This window comes from Oryzias latipes, chromosome 12 (genome assembly GCF_053564925.1).
Source record: "Oryzias latipes strain Hd-rR chromosome 12, Olatipes_Hd-rR_3.1".
Taxonomy (NCBI): domain Eukaryota; kingdom Metazoa; phylum Chordata; class Actinopteri; order Beloniformes; family Adrianichthyidae; genus Oryzias; species Oryzias latipes.
Window position 1 is genome coordinate 10,704,375 of NC_136248.1, and position 21,038 is coordinate 10,725,412.

A 21,038-nucleotide genomic window follows, 5' to 3' on the forward strand; every position below is an offset into this window, starting at 1 on the left:
CTGAACTACAAATCTAATTATAGAACATTTTGATAATATTACAAAATTCATCACCAAATCCTAAAAATTTCAGGGCTTTAATTAAAAAAGAATGCTCCAATGTGTCAAATGCTTTATAAAAATCAAGAAATAATATCAAACTATCGGGGTCAACAAAATCACAATAATTCAACCAATCTACTACCGACCTGATGTGATTATGGATATGTCGTCCTTTAATGAATGCTGACTGACGCTCATCCACTTCATCCTTCAGTCCTCTGTTTAGATGCTAAAGAATGTCACTGCCACTTGGTTTCTACCAATATCAGCAAACCCGATGGAGCACCTTCCGGTAATTTGCCAGTTACTTATGTTTTTGTAAGCCAATTCTGAATTGGATATTTTAACAATGTTTTAATAACTTTTCATTAAGCCTGCTCAATAAACCGCAAATTTATCGGTATTGCGAAAAAAAGGCTTTGCAACACGCATATTGCAAAGTCGTCTGATATTGCAATAAATGGTTACCTTAAATGTGCTAAAACTATCTTATGGCAGTTTGAAGTATTTAACAAATATTGAGCAGCCCTACTATTCATTTTTACTCATTGAACCAATGGAAGCAGAACCATACATCCGGTTTAAGTTGGGCAGTTATGTTTGAGCCCGTTTAAATAAATGACTCAAATTCCCACCTTTTCCTGAGTTCGCTTCAATTGCAGTTCTTGTGTATCTATATATGAAAATGCTGCACTTTTATTTTCTTATGTTACACTGTGCTTTTCTCCAGACACATTGCACACCTCCTCTCCTCTGGACCCTGGAGGACACTTGGCAGAAATGATGTTCCGGTTTGATTTGTCATGGCTTTAGCTAAAATTTTCTATTTGCTTACTATCCTTTAATCAAAACTTTTTTTTCCCCCACACCCCCAGGGTCTGGCAAAGCAAGGGTGCTCAGACAACTGTGGCGTGTTTGTCATAATGGTAAGACCATGGCTGTTCAAAAGCATACAAATGATTAGAAATGACCATGGTCATTAAATGTTTCCTTCAATAAAGATAAATAAAAAATAATTGAGAAGCACTGCTTTAAAGGAAGGTGTTCCCTGCCAGAAGTTCTGGAGGTAGATGAAGGAGAACAGAAGGAGATTCTGAAAGAGCTCCAAAACTGCTCCCTCATGAGTGAATGTGATGAGAGATTGATGGAACTGAGGGAGCTTTTCGTTTTTTCTTTTCAGTTTTTCAGTGACTGTGAAGGATTTTGCACAGAAATTATGGACAATCAAAAATTAAAGGTGTATATGTGTTTTGAGGAACAGTAAATCAGTGTCTGCTGTTTTTTTTGAATGTTTTTTTGTCTATATTTGTATATGTATAATGCTATACTGACTGTAGTATTACATTCATTCATCTTCTATTCCGTTTGATCCCCTTTGGGGTCACGGTGCTGCTGGAGCCTATCCCGGCCACTTGCTGGTGAAGGCAGGGGACATCCTGGACAGGTCGCCAGCTTGTCTCCCACGCAAACTTGTCTCACACTCTCACGTTCACACCTATGAACACTTTAGAGTGACCATTTACCTATTAACCCTTGTGCTATCTTAGATGATCAAACCCTTACTTTGACGTGTTATTCTTACCATGACAAAGGTGAATAAAGGTGGAAAGATTTCATGTAATCCATGGACACCAGTGAAGATCACAAATCATTGAAGAAAAACGGTTCAGAACACTGTCTAGTGGGTCTAGATGACCCAACTCTTAATGTTAAAGTGCCTAGGATAGCACAAGGGTTACGCATGTTTTTGGACGGTGGAAGGAAGGCCCGGAGAAAACCCACGCATGCATGTCTAGCATGGGGTCAGAGGTTTTACTTTCCACATTTAACCCACCTGAGACTATGCACTCCTTGATTTGTGTGAGACTGAGCTGAAATACACAACAGTTATTACACAATATCTTAGTGAAACCTGGGTGTGATAAATTATATATTTTTATTGTGATATTTTACATACAACAATAAACCATTGATCAATAAATGACAGGTACAGTTATTACACTTTATTTCCAGGAGACAAATAATGGTACATTCAGCAGCTTTGTTCAGTCTACCTTTCTCTTTTCTCCTGTAGCCATATATATGTATATAATACTAAACTTTAACTAAACAGACTAACTAAACTGGCATTCCAGCCCTTAGACCCCCCTTCGCGGTAAGGAAAAACGGTAGGTGGCAGTATTGCACATGGAAACTTGCAAAATCCAAAGAAGAAGACAGGCTCAATGTGGGCAGTGTTAACATTCCGCAACATTTCAGCATTCCGCAATGTTTAGTGCTCTGCAGGCTGCAGCCAGGGGTAGTTGACATTTTCACCCATTTACTTTGAAAACACAATTGTGACAACATGAGACTAAATTCGCTTCACAGCTCCCTAACTCACGGTGTGGGAATCAACACTTCCCATAAGTCTTAGTGGCCATGGGCGGGGCTAAGTGTCAGGTCCCCACAACATGGTTTACAAAATGGCTGAAGCCCTGTGTAACCCTTGTGCTTTCCTATGCACTTAAACATTGGGAGTTGGGTCATCTAGACCCTCCAGACAGTGCGCTGAAGGGATGACAGATAAGTGGGGGGAGTAGAGGGGTGATTATCCCTTGTAAGGGTAGGTGACCCCACCCTTGCATTGACGTGTTCTCACTACCCTGATAAAGGTGTAAAGATTTCATGTAATCCATGGACACCAGTTAAGATCACAAATCATTGGAGATAAAAGGTTCAGAGCATTGTCTAGTCGTGGGTCTAGATGACCCAACTCCGAATGTCAAAGTGCCTAGGATAGAACAAGGGCTAAGAGACAACATGAAATTCAAACGTATCATTGTTGTGGGTGTAGTAATTGTATTGTGAAGTATTTGTGAGGATAATGTAAGTTACACCCACTTATGACATATGAGTGACAATGTCGCCCAGTATCCTTACGCTACACTCTACTTATACCTTGTGCTATCTTAGAAGACCCCACCCTTGCATTGACGTGTTCTCCCTACCATGACAAAGGTGGATAAAGGTGGAAAGATTTCATGTAATCCGTGGACACCAGTGAAGATCACAAATCATTGAAGAAAAAAGATTCAGCGCACTGTCTAGTGGGTCTAGATGACCCAACTCCCAATGTTAAAGTGCCTAGGATAGCACAACGGTAACTGGTGAGGTGGCTACTTACTGACCTCACAAAAATGCTTTATACATAGGGTGGAAGTGATACGTACTGACCATAGGATGCCCTGACAAACTACTCTCCGATTGTCTAATTTGCTCATTTCTAACAGTGCAAGCACATGCAAGTAAAAAATGCCAGCGCTGGGTCTTAAACCAGCTTCTGCACCAAGGATTCCCCATGTATTTTTTTTGGAGGCAAAAGTCCTGGAAAATCTTGAAAAAGCTGAACATTTTAATAGTTGAATGGTTAAAGTAGCTGAAAAATGGTAGGACTTAAGCACCAAAAAATAGCGGAAGATACAAAAAAAAACCTTTACTTTATTCATCCCGCAATGGGAAAATTGTTCTCCACATTTGACCCACCCCCCTGGGGGAGCGGTGAGCTGCAGATGAGCTGTGCTCAGGAGACAGCGGCTGGCTGGGGAGAGCAGGGATCGGGCTCCCAACCCTTCGGTTACTGGGCGACCTGTTTTACCGCCTGAGCCACTTGCCGCCTATGCTATAGTAAAGAAAGCGAAACAGGAAAACAATGAGTTGCATGCTTTATTGCATTCAGCCCATTGTTTTTCTCATGGTTTGGGTTTCTTTGTATTGGTTTTTGCTTTCCGTTTTGGTCTCTGTCATGTTTGAGTTCTGTTTCCTGTTTTATTTTGAAAGGTTTCCTGTTTTGTCATGTTTTTGAGTTTTACTTCCTTGGTCCCAATCTGCCCTGATCATGTTCACCTGTGTCTTGTCAGTCCTGTCTGTATATAAATCTCGTCTCTGCCTTCCTCTTGTGCTGGTCCATTAATGTCTCTAATGCAGTGATGTGCAGTCAGGGGAGGCAGGTGAGGCTGTGCCTCACCTGTCATTATGGGAAGAAAAGAGAAAAAATAAATTCAATTATATTATTTAATCAGTAATTTGTGCTTTGCAGTCATTTTCCATTTAAATGTACCATTTTTGATTGTTTTTTCTTTTCAAAATCACTGAATTTCCGCATTTGCCGTTCAGATACTGAGAAGTGACGTGCGGTGAGGCACCAGCCCACTGAGCCTCACCTTGGACTGCACAATACCTATTCAGTCAGACGGTACTGCTGTCTCTCTGTATGTCGGTTCAATCACTTGTACTATATGAGCTGAGTTTACATAATTTAGCAAATGTATATGATGTACAGTGTTTGTTTTTATAAATAACTGTATGTGAGGGACGTGTTTCTTGTGCTGAGCGCTAAACGCCGGCGAAAAAGCCGCTGGGTGAGGCCAGCAGTTCTCGTGCCTCATGTTAGGGGGCGCCGGTGAGCCCTGAGATTATGAAGCTAAAAAATAATAGAATAAGTGATAGCAGGCGGCAAGTCATTTACCGCCTTCCAGTCATTTTTAACATGGAGGATTACATCTCTAACCTGAGGAATCTTTCCAAATTGGACTTTCAGTCAAAGCAGGAGATTATTTTGAAAGGAAGACCAACGCCGGATTTACGGATTCTACAGACAACGGGACAGAAGAATCGGTCATTTCAGTCAGAGTGGTACAGACGAAAATATTGGCTTTGTGGATGTCCAGCAAGAAACCGCCTTTTCTGCTTTTCCTGTCTTCTGTTTTCCACCTCTAACAACCTCTAACTACAGCGTCAGTGGAGCAGTCCATCTCTGCGCTGAAAAGACTCAAAACGTACAGTCGGAACAGGACTGATCAAGCCCGACTTTCTTTCCTGGGAGTGATTTCCATTGAAACAGAGAGACTTTCAAAACTGAAGAAAGACAAGGAAGACTTCTACAAGCAAGTTATCGATTCTTTTCTTCAGAAGGAGCGGCGTATGGACTTTATTTACAAGTAAAGGTAAGACGATAATAACGTTTGTGCTTTTTTCTATGCTGCGGTTTGTACATGAAAAAAACATGTTGAAATGATATTTTAAACAAAACACGTTAACTATTGTCAATCAAATGGTGAATAAGTTCCTCAGTATGGTTCATATGTTTGTAAATCTGACTGATGACGTCAGTGCCTCACCAGCCATTAACCTCACCGCACGTCACTGCTCTAATGTCTCTATCGTCTCATCCCTTCTGCCATGGCTTCATGTTTTGCCCACAGTGAGTTTAGTTTTGTTTTCCTGCTCTGCAGCGCTTTTTGTTAAGATTAAATCCCCCTGCCCTGGAACCGTGTGCTTCCGTCTCTGCTTTCTGGGTCCTTCCTGCTCACCAGTCCCCCCCAACCTGACAGAATGGACCAACCTTATTTTTTCCTGGACCCAGCGGAGCGGGACATGCGTTTGCTGGAAGCCTACCGCTTAGAAGCAGAGAGGACCGGGTCATACTGGGACTTTGACCAGGCCGAGTTCTTCACTCCTGCCATGGAGGGGAGTGGCCTTGCATTGAGGGGGGGGGTCGTCGCCGTCCCCTTCAACGTCCCGTTTTTGTTCCGGAGGTGGTCCTGGACGCACCACAACCTGTTCCAGTGGTGGTCCCGGATGCACCCCAGCCCCTTCATGTTCCGGCGGTGGTCCCGGATGCACCCTGACCCGTCCCTGCTCCCAGGGGGGTGCCGGCTGCACCCCGACCCGTCCCTGCTCCCAGGGGGGTGCCGGCTGCACCCGACCCGTCCCTGCTCCCAGGGAGGTGCCGGACACACTCCATTTCACCCCTGCTTCCAAGGGGGTGCCGGACGACTGGCCCGAGCCGCCGGAGCTCGACGACTGGCCCGAGCCGCCGGAGCTCGACGACTTTGCCATGCCAGTCCCTGACTCCATGCCTGACCCGCCGGCTGACTCCATGCCTCACCCGCCGGCTGACTCCATGCCTGACCCTTTAGTCGACTCCATGCCTGACCCCTCAGAGGACACCATTCCGGACCATGACTCCATGTCTGACCCCTCAGTCCACTCCATGCCTGACCTGCCAGCCAACTGCTGGCAGAACCCAGGCTTAGCCACGCTTGCCCCAGACTTTATGCCTGACCCGCCTCGTCTGCCACGCTGGACAGCGCGGCCTCCCGGCTGTCCTCCGGACCCGCCACGCCGGACAGCGCGGCCTCCCGGCTGTCCTCCGGACCCGCCACACTGGACAGCGCAGCCTCCCGGCCGACCTCCGGACCCGCCACGCCGGACTGCGCGGCCTCCTGGCCGACCTCCAGACTCATCGTCTCTGCCTTGCTGGTGCGCCCAACTTAGCCTCATAGTACTCTGTTGCCCTTCAAAGTTCGTCCTCCGGGCCCCCTCCTCCTTGGTTGACTTTTGGAACCTTGGTGCGGTTCCTTGAGGGGGGGATACTGTCATGGTTTGGGTTTCTTTGTATTGGTTTTTGCTTTCCGTTTTGGTCTCTGTCATGTTAGAGTTCTGTTTCCTGTTTTATTTTGAAAGGTTTCCTGTTTTTGAGTTTTACTTCCTTGGTCCCAATCTGCCCTGATCATGTTCACCTGTGTCTTGTCAGTCCTGTCTGTATATAAATCTCGTCTCTGCCTTCCTCTTGTGCTGGTCCATTAATGTCTCTAATGTATCTATTGTCTCATCCCTTCTGCCATGTCTTCATGTTTTGCCCACAGTGAGTTTAGTTTTGTTTTCCTGGCCTGGAACCGTGTGCTTCCGTCTCTGCTTTCTGGGTCCTTCCTGCTCACCAGTCCCCCCAACCTGACAGTTTTCCTGAATGTTTTATAGCATTCAACCAATAAACTGTGCTTTTGATTTCAATAAAAAAGGTGACTAAATTGTTATAACAAATCAATTTAAAAACAACCAGATGGACAACAGGTTCAAAAAATTATTTTATTTCCACAGAATGGAAAAATCCTTGATTTAACAGCTCTTATTGTTATAATCCAACATTTGAAAATATAAAAAAACACCATTCTAACACCAAACAAAATATCACCCCACACACCTTCAATCATATCCATACAGCAATCTCAAGAACAGCAACCTAAACATTACATCCTTCCATATTGTGCATTAGCTAATGAGGTTCAGCGGCTGATGTAACATTTTTTCCAGACACAACTCACATGTCCTGCAGATACACATCACTGACAGACTTCCTGAAAGCACCTTATTAAATCACTGAGAAAAAAGGCATTTATTAAAATTAAAGTTAGGCACCTATTTGGGATTTTTTTTAAGTTTGAAATAGCAAAACACATCCTAATAAGTGTAATTATGAAGCATCAGGAAGAAAGGCCGCAAAACTAGAAGCAACTTAAGATTTTGTTACTGTAGAACTACATTGTTAACGTTACAGTAGCATGAACAGACATGCTGGTTATTTTGATTAGAAAATCATTTTAAAAAAACAATGTAAAAAATTTTTACATGAAAAAAAGATGTAATGCACTTGGATGACACATTTTTATATACTAGACCTAAAGTGGACCTTAGTGAAAAGGTAGTTTTCTGCGACAGACTTTTATTCCACTGGTGTTTTGCATAATGTTCAGCAACATCCTGTTTATTTATTTAAAAATTTGACAAGTTTTTATTTAAACAGGTTTTCCATGACTTTGGACAAGAGAAATGTTTGTAAACTAGATGCAAAGACAGATCAGAAGTTTGGACAAACCTGCTTACATCAGTTTCAATGGACTTCTGTGTCTATGTGGTCTTTTTTTTCCAGAAGTAAAGTCAGCCACACGAGTGACAGGCTCAAGAGATTTCTTTCATAAGTTAAAAAAATCATTGAAAAAAGAGCTGTTCATAATATCAACCAGAATTCATGCAAAACACTGAAGGCCTCACCTTTAGTGAGGCTGTTGAATCCACAGTTTAATATAAAAATTCCCTTTTCTTGGTCAGAAAGGAATGATCCAAAAGTCCTGCAGTGTGAGTAATGTGCAACATGGTCCTACAGCGAGTCAGGAAATGCTCTTGTGTTGCGTCTGTGGGGAATTATCCGTGGTGGTAAAGTTTGAGAGAAAATGCCAGCAGTCTTTCCTGTGGACACAGCCCTTCAGAGGTTACCTGGATGCATCTGGCATGAGGTTTTTAAACCATCGAGCCACAGCTCTGTCAACCCTTAGCACCAACATGACTCCAAACAGCAGGAAAACGCTGCTCATAAAGAACCCAGAAACCTCGAACATTAACCTGCAAAGGTCAAACAGAAGACAAAGGTTTCAAATAAGGTTCTCAACTAAAATCCACTGAAATTAACCTATAAAAAGTTTTACAGAAAAAAAGAATCATAATGTAGATCATAATAAAGAATCACAATGTAAAGAGTCATCAAACTGCAGCCACTAAAACATGCAGTCAAACTGATGATTGGAAGCTCCACTTCATATTCTGAAAAGCCTTTAGTCTTTATCTGGAGTGGAAAATCCATTCAGGCACTTACTTGGGTGCAAAAACCTTCCAGACCATTAGATGCCTCCTGAGGATAGCTGCAGCACAGACTGACGAAAAGACCTTTGATGGAAGCAGAGAGGTTGAATTGAAAGATGCACAAATTAGAGCATTTTTTCTCTGCTTTTTGGAACTGCTGTGACAATTGAATTTCCCCAATGTGGGATCAATAAAGAATATCTTATCTTATCTAATACAGTCCAAAAGAAAAAGAAACAAAAGAAAAAATAAATAAATCTGAACTGAACTTCACGAAGCTTAATGTAAGGTTTGCTTTCTCCCTTCAGAGATATTTTATTAAACCGGACATATGCCACACACATTCTTGAACGCACGTTTAGCATAAGATGTTTACGCTGGATATGCAGGGAGGGGCTTCTTCTTTTATTTCTTTTGCTACTGTTTACTAACGCATGTTCGCCAACTACAGTTGGAAAAAGCTTGGTGTGAAATGTTTAAGGGGTGCAAATCTCGTGAATCTTGCTTCAGACTTTTTATTTCACAGTTCTATTCCAATACATGAAAGACTTGGTATCATTTAATTATGGCCGGGCACAAACCGCAATTAGTAGTTTCTCTTCAATCATAAATTTTCAAACAATTTGGAACGAAAGGGGATGTCACTACCAAATCCAAGTCCCAATTGCTCAGTTCAACTGGTTTAACTTTCAACATGTGTTCAGTGGCTGCATGTTTTGTACAAAGAGCCAGAAAACGGTCATAGAAACTAGCATTGCAGCGAGTGAATGCGCGAGTTTTGAAGCCCAAATTGCATTTACATTGATTTTTTAATAGCAGTGGTCGTTTAAACGCCAGTTCCTGAGAGTTGCGTGAACATAGCTTTAGACTGTTAATGAGACAACTCTTCCATTTGGGAGCGTTAACCCTGAAAAGGAGGGAACTTCCTGTGTGTGAACAAACCTGTACTCCGTGAATAAAGAGGTAGCGTGCAGAGAGCTGCAGAAGTGAGGAGCTGAACTGAAGAGGGTTTTCTCTAAGCCTCATCTCCATCACAGCATCACCCCCTTCCACTCCACAAGTTCTGGCCCTACTGATCCCCCTCACTTCACACACCAGGGGCCAAAACAACAGCAGAGGACATCCCACTGTAGATAAATAAAACAGTTTGAACAAATCAGCTCAACTTAAGCATTGAATTGGCAGAAGTGACGCTTTTTGTGAGTCTTATTTTCAAAGGCAAGTGTTTTACTGGGTTTTCAAAATGAAAGATACCTGCAAATAAAATGTGCGAAGCAAAAGTGTTGAGAGTAACTAATGAGGCAGGTAACAAAGTGCTCGTGTGCCCATCTGGGAATCCCACAAAGGCAGCACCCCACTGGATGGAGGGGAAAGTGGGCAGGTGACCGGTGGCATGGAAGAACTGGGTGGCTGCCAGAGACCACAACACCACTGGAGTCCAGGGCACATTGAACCCACCTGTGGGAAGCAAAAAGGTCAATTAACCCTAAGTAGTCTCTGCATTCAAGGGTGCGTTTGCACAGTCGATGTGACTGTTTACAATGATGCTGGAACAGCACTGACACGCCATTAGTATAGTTTCTATTTAAAAATGTAACTTGAAGACTTCAAGAGATATTAGCTTTGAAATATTTGGTTTAAAACAAAAACCACAAGAGCTATGACGCACCTTGGACTAAATCCTTTTTTTTTTATTTACAAATTTTTACATTGCTTTGACTTTGCTTAGTTTTTTGAATTATTCATTTCTGTCTGTACACTTAAGATCTTTTTTTTTAAACATAAAAACAGTTTGATCCTAATTTTCCAGTAAAAAAAAGACAAAATGTAATACTCAAATTGTAATTTTTGTAATGTAACAGGTTTGTTTTGAAATTATTGTGTAATTGAAAAAAGCTGGGGTTTTACTAAAAATGGACATCAAGCATTGCCCCAAAAAACTGAAGGTAAATAACTAGAGTAAACTGTAAAGTAGTGAAAATGCTCAAAAAGGCCATACACTACTAAAGGTTAAGAAAAAAGGGAACATTTGAAGTATATATATGAAGATTTACAACCAAAAAAAGTCTCCTTTACTGAGGAGCAAACACTTTGTAAAGATGCGTTTAAAAAGTGAAAATCAATAATGAAATATAATTCCATTACAGCAGGCATTTTCCCTCTTTTGGGGCTGTTTGCAGCTTACCAGAGTAAGTTCCATGCAGGCCACACAGAGTGGTGGAGGATGCATGGATGTGCAGCAGAGCTGCCATTTCTAAAAGCAGCAGGAGAAAAGATGCAGCCATGCCCTCTGGATGCAGCAGCAGAAGTCCCATTCCCAGCAGGCCACAAAACAACAGCAGAGGGGCAGAGTATACTGTTCCTAGGCCGTACGCCTCTACAGTGAGCCGGTTGGGTGCCTCAGTGCCGCCGCTTAGCTCGCTGTCGTCCAAAGAACGACGCATGTGCTGGTAGATCTGGGGAATCAGGTGGTGCAGCTCGGCCTGGGGGCTGATGCCGGTGCTGGCTCTATAACAGGGGGTGGGCATGGCTGGCGTTCGGGAGGAGGCCGCGCCTCGAGTTTTCACAAAAACGGTGATGGGGTCAATCCAGATCAGGGACAGCCCTAGCCCTAAAAGACAGTAGGCGGCCCTGGGGAGGGCCAGCTGTGCCACGCGGATCAGCTGGGCCAGATTCCTGAAGCTGTCCTCTGAAGTGGCACTGACAGCCCAGTGGAGCCCCAAGCACACGGACAGCAGCGGTAGGATCCAGCGGGCGGTGAACACTGTCCCGCCGGACGAATTCAGATTACCATAGTGGCACAGGACGTGTCTCAGCAGAGACGTATAAATGCCAAGAGAGATGACTGATAGGACGTAGTGCAGGTTCTTCAGCTGGTTGTCCTGCATTCTGGAGAGAGGATAGAGAAAAGATGAAGGCTGGCAGGAGCCCTGCTCTTCTCTGCACCCATGGAACGAAAGGGAGAGGTACAGGGTGCTGATGAGGAGTCCCACACAGCCTAGAAGAGTGGTGCATTCTTTCCTGACTGTTGACAGGGACAAACCGGAAGGAGGCAGCAGTCCAGCAGACTTTAAAGGGTCGGGGCTTGGGGGCAAAAGCAGGCCGTTCCAGTTCAGTTGAATGGGAATATACAGAACCAGAGAGAAAACCAGGAAAGTTACGACCCGGCCTTCAGCGATGACGTAGCTATCTGATAGCAAGGAGGCGCAGCGAAGGAGTGGTATCAGGAGAGGAGCAACAGGAAGGCGACATGGAGTCAACCACCTGGAATACTTTGAAACCTTTGTCCCGTTCTTTAAAACTGTGAAGGAATTGACTCGTCGGAACCTCCAGAAGAAGAGAAGCTCCGAACTGAAGGCACCAGCTGCCAGACACCAAACTCCCTCAACGTAGCCCTGCGTGAGCAGCTGAGCAGCGGCTACCACAACCCCCATCGTTAGTGCCAAAGCAGCCGGAGCCTTCAGCCCCACACTGTACTCTTTGATCAGCACCTGCGACAGCTCAGACAGGACCAAACACATCAGACAGGCAAAAGCCAGGATGGCTAACCCTGCTGCCATCTTAACAGGGTTGAATCTGGCCCAGGTGGATCGGCAGGTGTCTCTGACAGATGTGAGGTACGCCTGCAGAGATAACGCCAGCTGTGAAGGCGGGCTTTGGCCCTCTCTGAGCGAGCTGAGGTAATCGGAGGAGAGGCGGGAAAACTCGTCCTTCAGCTGAGAAAGTCTTTGTGGTGGAATGTCTCTGGCCATGCTTGAATACGTCTCCAGGAAACGGTTAACCTTTAAAAAAGCAAACAATTGAATTAACAATGAAATGGGAAAAAACTAATCGCTGATTGTGCTGCAGGCAGGATTTGTAAAGGTTGCAATCTCATCTTTGAAATGCTATACAAGCTACCTGCTTTGCATTGATCCACAGCGCCTCAAGCTGGCTGAGACCTGCAACTGCACCTGCTGTCTTTTCTTGAAATAAAGGCAAGAGGACCTGCCCAACACTGCTGTATGGAATGGGAATTCCCAGAAGTAAAGCCAGGGTGGGAACCAAGTCTGTCTGTGGAACCACATTTGGTTCGTTCTGAGGAGCGGGAAAAACAAACAAAAACAGGAAAAAATTACACTCTTCTTCACATTTTTGATTTCTTGAAAGAAAAAAATACATTTCTCAATATTCTTTGTACAATTTAGATTAATGAATGAATGAATTAATTAATTGATTAACTAATAATCATTAATTCATTCATCTTCTAATCCGTTTTTATCCCTTTAAAGCAACAGGGCTGCCGCAGCCTATCCCGGCCACTTATGGGCGAAGGGGACATCCTGGACAGGTTACCAGTCTGTCGCAGGGCCACAATCACACACCCATACACTCTGACATTCAACCCTTGGGACAATTTAAAGTTACTAATTGACCTATGAAGCATGTTTTTTGGACAGTGGGAGAAAGCCGGAGTCTCCCACAAACTCCACACAGAAAGCTTTCCCATGTTCTGTTTCAGGTCTTTCAGGACTTGAACCGGGACTTGCTGTGAAGCAAGAGCGCTAACTACTGTGCCACCGTGCAGGCAAGAGAATTTAACGTTATTTTTTGAATTTTTAACAATTCAAAAATACAAAATAAAAATGCTTACATTATTTCTGTCTTTGAATTTGAATGGTATTAAAATATGTCATTTTCTGTATAAAATCAACAACCAAGAAAATTTCTCTTCTTTTTGTTCAAGTGAGAAAACAGAAAAAAACAAAGACAACAAATAAACGAAAATACACTGGAAAAATAGATCTGACTTATAAAAACAACTACCAATACTAACAAACAAAATCAGGAGGTAAAAAACAAAAAAAAGAAAAATAAATTTAAAAAAGTGTGTGTGTGTGTGTGTGTGATGCAAGGACAACGAGAGTGAATTCCATCCACAAGCTTGAAGTAACCATCATGCATTCTGCTAACTATACATATTTAGGGCTACAGTATTATAGATTCATAAAGATAGATAGGAAAGGCTCGAGACATATATAACTATGCATTCATTATATTCTTGATACTAGAAAAGTCAATAACAGCAACTATTATGAAACCCAAATTAGAAATAATCATCTTCTCATTACTACAAACAATAAAAATAATAATGAATAAAAATAAAAATATTGAGAGTAATTACTCATAACTATCAGACGCCTGCAAATGAGATAAATAGGGTATTGTAGAGAGAAAAAGGTGTGGAGAAAACACCCCATAGAGGCCAAGACAGTCACATATTTGGTAAATCCTTTTAAAGAATAGCTAAAACAAACATATTAAACTCAAACTTAATTCCTTTAAAGACCCACTCCGTTAAAGAAATTGTGCTTTTAGAGTTTTTGACATGTTCTCGTAGGCTTTTTCTGATTACAGAGGACAAATATGAAGAAAACTAATCTTAAAATTGTATTTCTTTAGTCAAACAGTTGTGAACCAGGAGCAGATGAAAAAATAGAGTTTGAAAAAAAGAGCATTGAAAATACACTGGAAGGAACACAAGCTCCATGCTCTGCTCCATTCGGATGCAGACAAATAGATCCATGTACTTCTTTGTTTTACTCATCCGAGCTGGCTCTGTCTCAAAAATACGGTTGAATAACTCCAATTTAGGAGTTTTATGTGGGCATACACATGAAAATGAAAGAAACAAAACACAAAAAAATCAGTATTGCTCCCTACTAGGACTGGGCGATATGGCCTAGAAAAAAAATCTCCGATTTTATTTTTTTTAATTCGATTTCCGATTTTTCCCCCCAGATTTTTCCCCCACTACTTAAGGAAAGCAATAAGTACAAACGTCAGACAACTTAAACCAAATTTTGCTTTGATTTAATCAAACTCAAGACAAATGTAACCCCATTTCTGGGATGAATAATAAATAAATGAACACACTCTTGGAATCAAAGTACCAGCTGTGTTTTAAGTCAGACTTTGTAGTCTAGACCAAAAGGAGACAAACATTCACCTTGAGAGTAGCACAATTTTCTAAAGGATTAACAGGAATACAGCTAATATCTGGGGTCTAAGGTTTTAATTAAATTAATAAACCCTGTCTTCTCCACGGTATATATGGGTACCATGTCTTTGGCTATATGCAAATGTGTCCCACAAGATATAAACTAGAGCTGTGACGGTGTGGGATTTTGGATCACTACGCTGATGAAGCAGCAGGAGTCGCGGTCAACGCCTTTGACTGCGATGGGCTTTAGGCAAAAGTTGCAGCGTGGGATCTCTTCCTCCACGTCTGTGGCAGCAAACGCATACCAGTACCAAACAACAGATGATTTTATTCCTTTCTTGGGAACAAACTTCCCACTCTCACCGGTAGCCATGCTGTCGCTTGCTGTTTTGCATGTGCTATGATGTTGTTGTCGCTTGCCATACCGCCGTGTGAAACTAACGCTACAGAAGTTCTGAGGAGCCAAAAATGCGCCATTATACAAAAACTTGATTTAGTTATTTTTTAAATCGCCCGTTACAAAAAATTTGAATTAATTCATTCAATCGATTTTTTTCACCCAGGCCTACTTCCTACCTGTGAGTTAGATTCAGCAAATACAGGAGTTGGACTATAAAGAAAGAGAGCAGCGTCGGTCTCTTTCAGGCTTTCTCCACCATGATCCCCGGTGTCAGTCATGCCGTGGTCTCCCATCACCACCAAAAGGGTGTCATTCTGCAGATGTTCAATCACGGACCTGAAAAACAAAACAAAATTACAGGGAAATAAAAAGAGGATCAAATTAAATCTATGCCAATTTATAATATTCATTTGAAAATTATTTTTAGGAGGATAACAAAATGTACTGCATTGGTATAAGGTAGGGCTGGGTGATATGGCCAAAAAATAAAATCTCTGATGTTTTTACACCAAATTAAATGTTTGATTTTAATCATTTCTTTCTCTCTCCTTTCAATTTCTTTGGCAAAAATAACAAATGACAGAATATATTTAACAAAAACTATTTTATTTTAACATCTCCTTTAGAAGTTGGCCTGAACACAAAAGTGCAACTACATACAAGATGTAAAAATGTTTTTAAAACATTTGTGAGCTTGTGTTGAAAATAATTTGTTGTGCTCCCAATTTTGGTAGCAACAGCCTTCAAACAATTTTTGCAGTGTGTGGTTTGTTGCTCCAGGTCAAAACCAGTTCCACATAGCTGAGGAGACTGTTCCCGTTTTGGAAACAAGCTCCTCTTTGCTAGTTGCCTTTTTAATGTCTGCTCATAGCAGGAAATGGGGAGGCTGAACTTACTTTAAACAACAGAAGCCCAAGAGAGCAGAGCAATGAGAAAATAAAATTCTGATTTACCCCCCCAAAAAACTAATTTTAAACCAAAAAAATTTTATTTGATCAATTTTTAACAAAATAATAATTTTGTGAAAAACTTATGGGCTACGTTCACAATGCCTTTGGCACTGCACATTCAAGGGACCACTTCCAATGAAAAGTCTATGTAAACGTGCGTTTGCATAGATGTGCGTTTTGGGTTTCCGCGTTCAAAACTCTTGTGTTAAAGCATAGCTACTCAGGTTTCTTCAACCCTTTTCGGACTTTACATACAAAACGTGCAGCCAGGTAGAACTTTGACCAGTCAGGGACTTGGATGGCATTAAATTTTATTCACGGTGCCAACCATTTGAAAATTGATTACGGAGGAGAAATTATTATTTGCGGTTTGTGCCCAGTCGGAATTATTTGACACTTTCATAAATCGGAATAGATAAGTAAAAGAAAAAGCCTGGAGCAAGATTCAAAAGATTTGCACCACTTCAACATTCGCACCAAGCCTCTTCCAGCTGTAAGTGGTGGACATGTGCTAGTATTGGGTAGCTACAGAGTGAACAACATATATTAAACACGCATCATACACCCAGTGTGTACATAGCTTTAGCATCAGTTAATTGAGGATTTCTAAAAAGGAAAGTAAAAGATACAGTACTGATAGAAAGAGAAGTATTGGTTGAAAACCACTGACTGTTAGTAAAAAGGTATAAAATTTATCAGGAAGTAAATAACCAGTTTCTGTCAAACTTTGTCCGTGTTTGTTCCTGTTGTTTTTCTAATGTGATGCAAACAAATAGACGTCCAATCACAAGCTTGCGTTCTCCACGTTGGATCAATTACAATTGGCTAAAGGTGAACAACAATACATGGATCATGTATTCAAATGCATACTGAATAGGGGTGCAACTAGAGCTGTGACGGTGTGGGATTTTTGATCACGGCGGTGATGAACCAGCAGTGGGTGCGGTGTCGCGGTGAAACCACGCACGTGTGTGTAAGAAGAGGGAGCTCGTGCTGCGTAGAGGGAGTGAGAGCCGAGCAGCCAAGAGGGAGAGAGAGGAGCAGGGAGTGAAGGAGAGTTGTAATAAAAGCTTTCCCCCAGAAGCCCTTGAAGTCTGAACACACAGGACTAGCAGAAAAAGTAAATTATCAGCAAAGATGAATGTGTTTATTATAGTTCCAATCACGCACCATATGCAGAACTTTAAAAAAAAAAAAAAAAAAACGTGTGGTGATGCGGCGATGGTCACACCCCTAGGTGCAACAATTTTTTTTATCAACAAATCAATTCCAAATTTATGGTTGACGATATGATTCATAGCTGATATTGGTTCATTTTGAATGAGCTGATTCACGGATCAAAAATCGTTCCAGTACATCAGTACAAAGATTCAACCAGTGTGACTTAGAGATAAAAATCTGGGTACTGAACAGTGCAGGTGAAGTTTTCCAGATTCTTTGTATTTCTTGCAAGATAATCAAGAGTACCGTAATTTCCGGACTATAAGCCGCTACTTTTTTCCTGCGCTTACAGCCCTGCGGCTTATTCAGTGACGCGGCTAATTTATGGATTTTAATTATTTTTCAACACACCTCTTGGCAGCCAAACAGCATGGACTTGACTTCAGGTCTTAGACACTTCAGTCATGGTTCAACAAAGCGAAACATGCATGCCCGGCCGCATCCCAGAATCCTTTGGTGCCATTAGACCCAACCTGCACGTGATCGCCATTACACTATGATGCAGCTTTCAAGTTAAAAGCAATCGTTAAAAGCAGCGTAAAAAAATCCACCATCACCAACGGGTTTGGAAAAGCCTGTCAGCTGCGTGACGGAGAGAACAGCGCATGCTCAGGAGTGAATTTACCTCTGAGTCATATTGACTCGGCTGGCTGCACGTAAATATGTGGGAATAACATCAGCCTTTATTTTGTCGGGACACGACTGGAAACACAAATCGACGTGATCGTTTGTACGGTTTCTAAGGACTGAGCGGAATTTTGCTTTGAAAAGCTCACAGCCTCCTTGTGAGCTGGAGACATCTTCTCCTGCTGCTCTTATAGAGCTGCGGGGCCGATGGCAGTCTGATGGCTCCCACACGTAACAACGCATCCGCCCCTCATACACAAAATGTACAGTATTAAGTCCGATTGCTTTGCACAGACACAGACACGATTTGCTCCTTCCACCGGCGCAATGGGGACAAAGTGCTCCTCCTTGAAGCCGCCCTGGCCAGAGGTGTCGGAGTAGATAGGAAGGGGAGACAAGGAGTGCGCGGGGCGAGCGCGCAGCGCAGAGGCGTCCGCGGAGCGCAGAGGCTTCTGACTTCTGACGCACGCGCCGCACTGAGGCGCGCGTATCGCGTATCGCGCTGAGGCGCGCGCTTTTCAGTCGCCGCTGCTTTATTTTACCGGTGTGTTTTTTTAACCAGTCCTGTTACTCCCATAACGCTGCCGCGACACAAACGGAAGGAGAGCTTTTCCCGTTCACCCCTCCATGCACTGCTGATACTTGCTCATTCTTAAACACGTAATTAATCACGTGAAAACGGGTGGGTGCGGCTTGTACTCGGGTGCGCTTTGTAGTCCGGAATTTACGGTACATTAAATGTGTGTACAAACAAACAAGAACTAATGGAAAATCCATATATATTTTAGCTTCATCAAAATTGGGGTTGCCACTGTTGTTTTGCCACATAATAATTATACAAACTGAACATTATTAGAACATCATGCCACAGTGTATGGTCACATGTCTTTGCAAAATTCAAAGTGTTTCCACACATTAGATTGTAATGATGGCTTGATCATTTCTTGCTGCCATCAAATGTGTGAAGTCTGCTGTGATGGCACCTAGTTGGTCGTTTTTACATTTTAGAAAAATAAACTTACCGTGCCTAAATCCAAACTGTATTTTCCAATATTTATATAATATAATATAACATATAACATATCATAATATAATATAATCAATTTCCTATTGAAACAGCTTTCGAATGGTACAGGTCAATTCAATCTACAACTTGCCTCAATTGGATCAATCTAGTTGTTTCAAAGAAATATAAATTGATTAATCATTCAAGTTGAATAATCATTACACCTCTAATAGCGTTTTATGTGAGAGGGAAAGATACTCTCATTTCTAACACACCCAGAGAGTTCCTGTAACACTTTCTGACCTGATGACTCCATCCATCTGTGTGAGCTTGTCAGCCATAGATGGGTGATCGGGGCCAAACCTGTGACCACAGTGGTCCACGCCAAGAAAGTGAGCGACCAGGACGTCCCAGTCATCCCCCACCACTGTTCACAGCAGCAGAAAAATTATGGAGGTGCAACTGACACGAGTAAGTAAAACCCTGTAGGGAATGCTTACTAGTTGTGTAGAGATGTTGCAGGATCCCATTATCCACAGTGTGCAAATCCTTAACATTGAAAGAAGGGAAAGGCAGGGAGCGAAAGAACTTCTTGGGAAAAAGACTTTCCCAGGTGTCATCCCCCATAAAGACAACGTGTCTGCCTGAATAAAAAGAAAATAATTTGCATGATAAAAGACAAAGTAACATTATGTGAACTTCAGATAGATGTTTCAGAGTGTCAGCATACCTGTTTGCCCAAGTTGGTGGATGAGATTGTCCTCCAAGATGGCACTTGATGCAAAGTTATTGCCCACATCCACAAAGGTCGGCAGAGATCCGGTGGTAAAACCCTTGATTCTCTGCATGGTGGTCGTTGGCGGGTCAGCTCTAAAGGGGTACAGGCGACCTTGCGAGGGCCTGGATGACACCACCTCCTCCAGCACAGGTAGTTTGTTCTCATAATGTCGTGGCGTCGTTTTGCTGGAGTCAAATCGGGCAAAGTCAATCTTCAGGGCGTCGATTATTAGGATTATAGCCCTCTTGAATCGCGGTTGGCCGCGGCAGAAATCCGCCGAGCCCCCTTCGGGCTCCAGCAAGTCGCCGCATGTGCTGGTCCTGTTCACCTCCAGCCTTACCAGTAGGAAGCCCCCCACAAAAACGTAGATGCCCACAAAGTACACGGCACTCAACCAGAGCAGCAACCACAGGACGGGGAGTCCCTTCATACTAGTACTAGTAGATGGGAGTCCGGAGAAACGTAAACGTATCTTACAAACTCAACAGAGCATGACACCTACCTGCCATGGATGTTAATGCTAGTGTCGCGTCACAGTTAGTTTGTTAAAACTTTGCGACCCGTGTGAACGAGCTAACTCAATCAATGTGCTGCAATACGCCGATAAAACTAGCTAATAACGTCAAGCAGACTAGTAACACCTTAAGTTCGCCTGGCTTTGATATCACCTTGTAGCAGACGACTTTCTTGACCTTTCTTTATCGGAAGTCGGGCGCGCATGTGTGATTTAACAACACCAGGTAATGTGTAGCGAGTAAACAGCGAACAAGGCGGCGCCTTCATTTTCTTTCGGACACCTTCCATGAGACATTACGGCTGCTGACATACCGGAACGCCAACGTGACAGCACTTCAGGCGGAGCCCTTTTTTGTAACACAAAATTGGAGGGCGTTTGATTGTCCTGAGTCTAGGCTTGCAGGTTTCAATTTCTTTCATTATTCGAACAAAAACTCGAACATCATTGTGGAACATTGCATTATGTTGAGTAGAGAAAAACTACATAACGTCTTGTTTTAATCAACCACCTACTGAGGAAAATACCCCAACTGTTTGTAAGTCAAAGAAACGGGCCAAACCACAGGAAGCAACAGGAAGTACTCCCTTTTCTTTTCTTTTTTGCAACATACAGAACAAGAGAATGCAACAATTATGCACATATAATGTACAGTAGAATAAAGTGTTACAACATTAAGAAAATTTTAATTATTAGAAACAATCACAAAAGGCAATAACAAATAAAAATAAATAAATAAAATAAAACTATGTGACGTATGCGGTTGTTTGTTATCGCGAGATACACACTAGGAGGCGGTGTTGTAGATGTGGCTGAAGTGCAAGGTGAATGGCGAGTCTGTTATAATTAAAGCCTGTTCAAACATCGGAGGTCGTCCTGACTAATCAATATTACAACTAAACAAAGAAAAAAATAAAGTAAAAAATAAATAAATAAATAAATAAATAAAAAGAGAAATTGCGAGAGTAAACTTATATCAGTAGACCAAAAGATTTACAAATGTCAATTGTTTTTTGAGCTTTTGTATTTTTTGAAGATGAAATTAAGTTTAAATATTGCT

The 21,038-nt window shown here is 42.4% G+C and overlaps 1 protein-coding gene across 1 annotated transcript; it reads right to left on the reverse strand.

The window, feature by feature from the left end:
- Nucleotides 1–6,937: 6,937 nt before the first annotated feature.
- Nucleotides 6,938–20,900, reverse strand: pigo (phosphatidylinositol glycan anchor biosynthesis, class O). The gene is made up of 10 exons (XM_023960753.2): nt 19,417–20,900; nt 19,187–19,330; nt 18,990–19,113; nt 15,059–15,218; nt 12,400–12,576; nt 10,685–12,281; nt 9,754–9,957; nt 9,442–9,626; nt 8,513–8,583; nt 6,938–8,262 (listed from the first exon to the last, which is right to left on the reverse strand). Exons 1-10 carry the CDS (start codon nt 19,892–19,894, stop codon nt 8,133–8,135), a joined length of 3,270 nt encoding a protein of 1,089 aa, XP_023816521.1. The 5' UTR covers nt 19,895–20,900; the 3' UTR covers nt 6,938–8,132.
- Between the last annotated feature and the right edge of the window lie 138 nt (nt 20,901–21,038).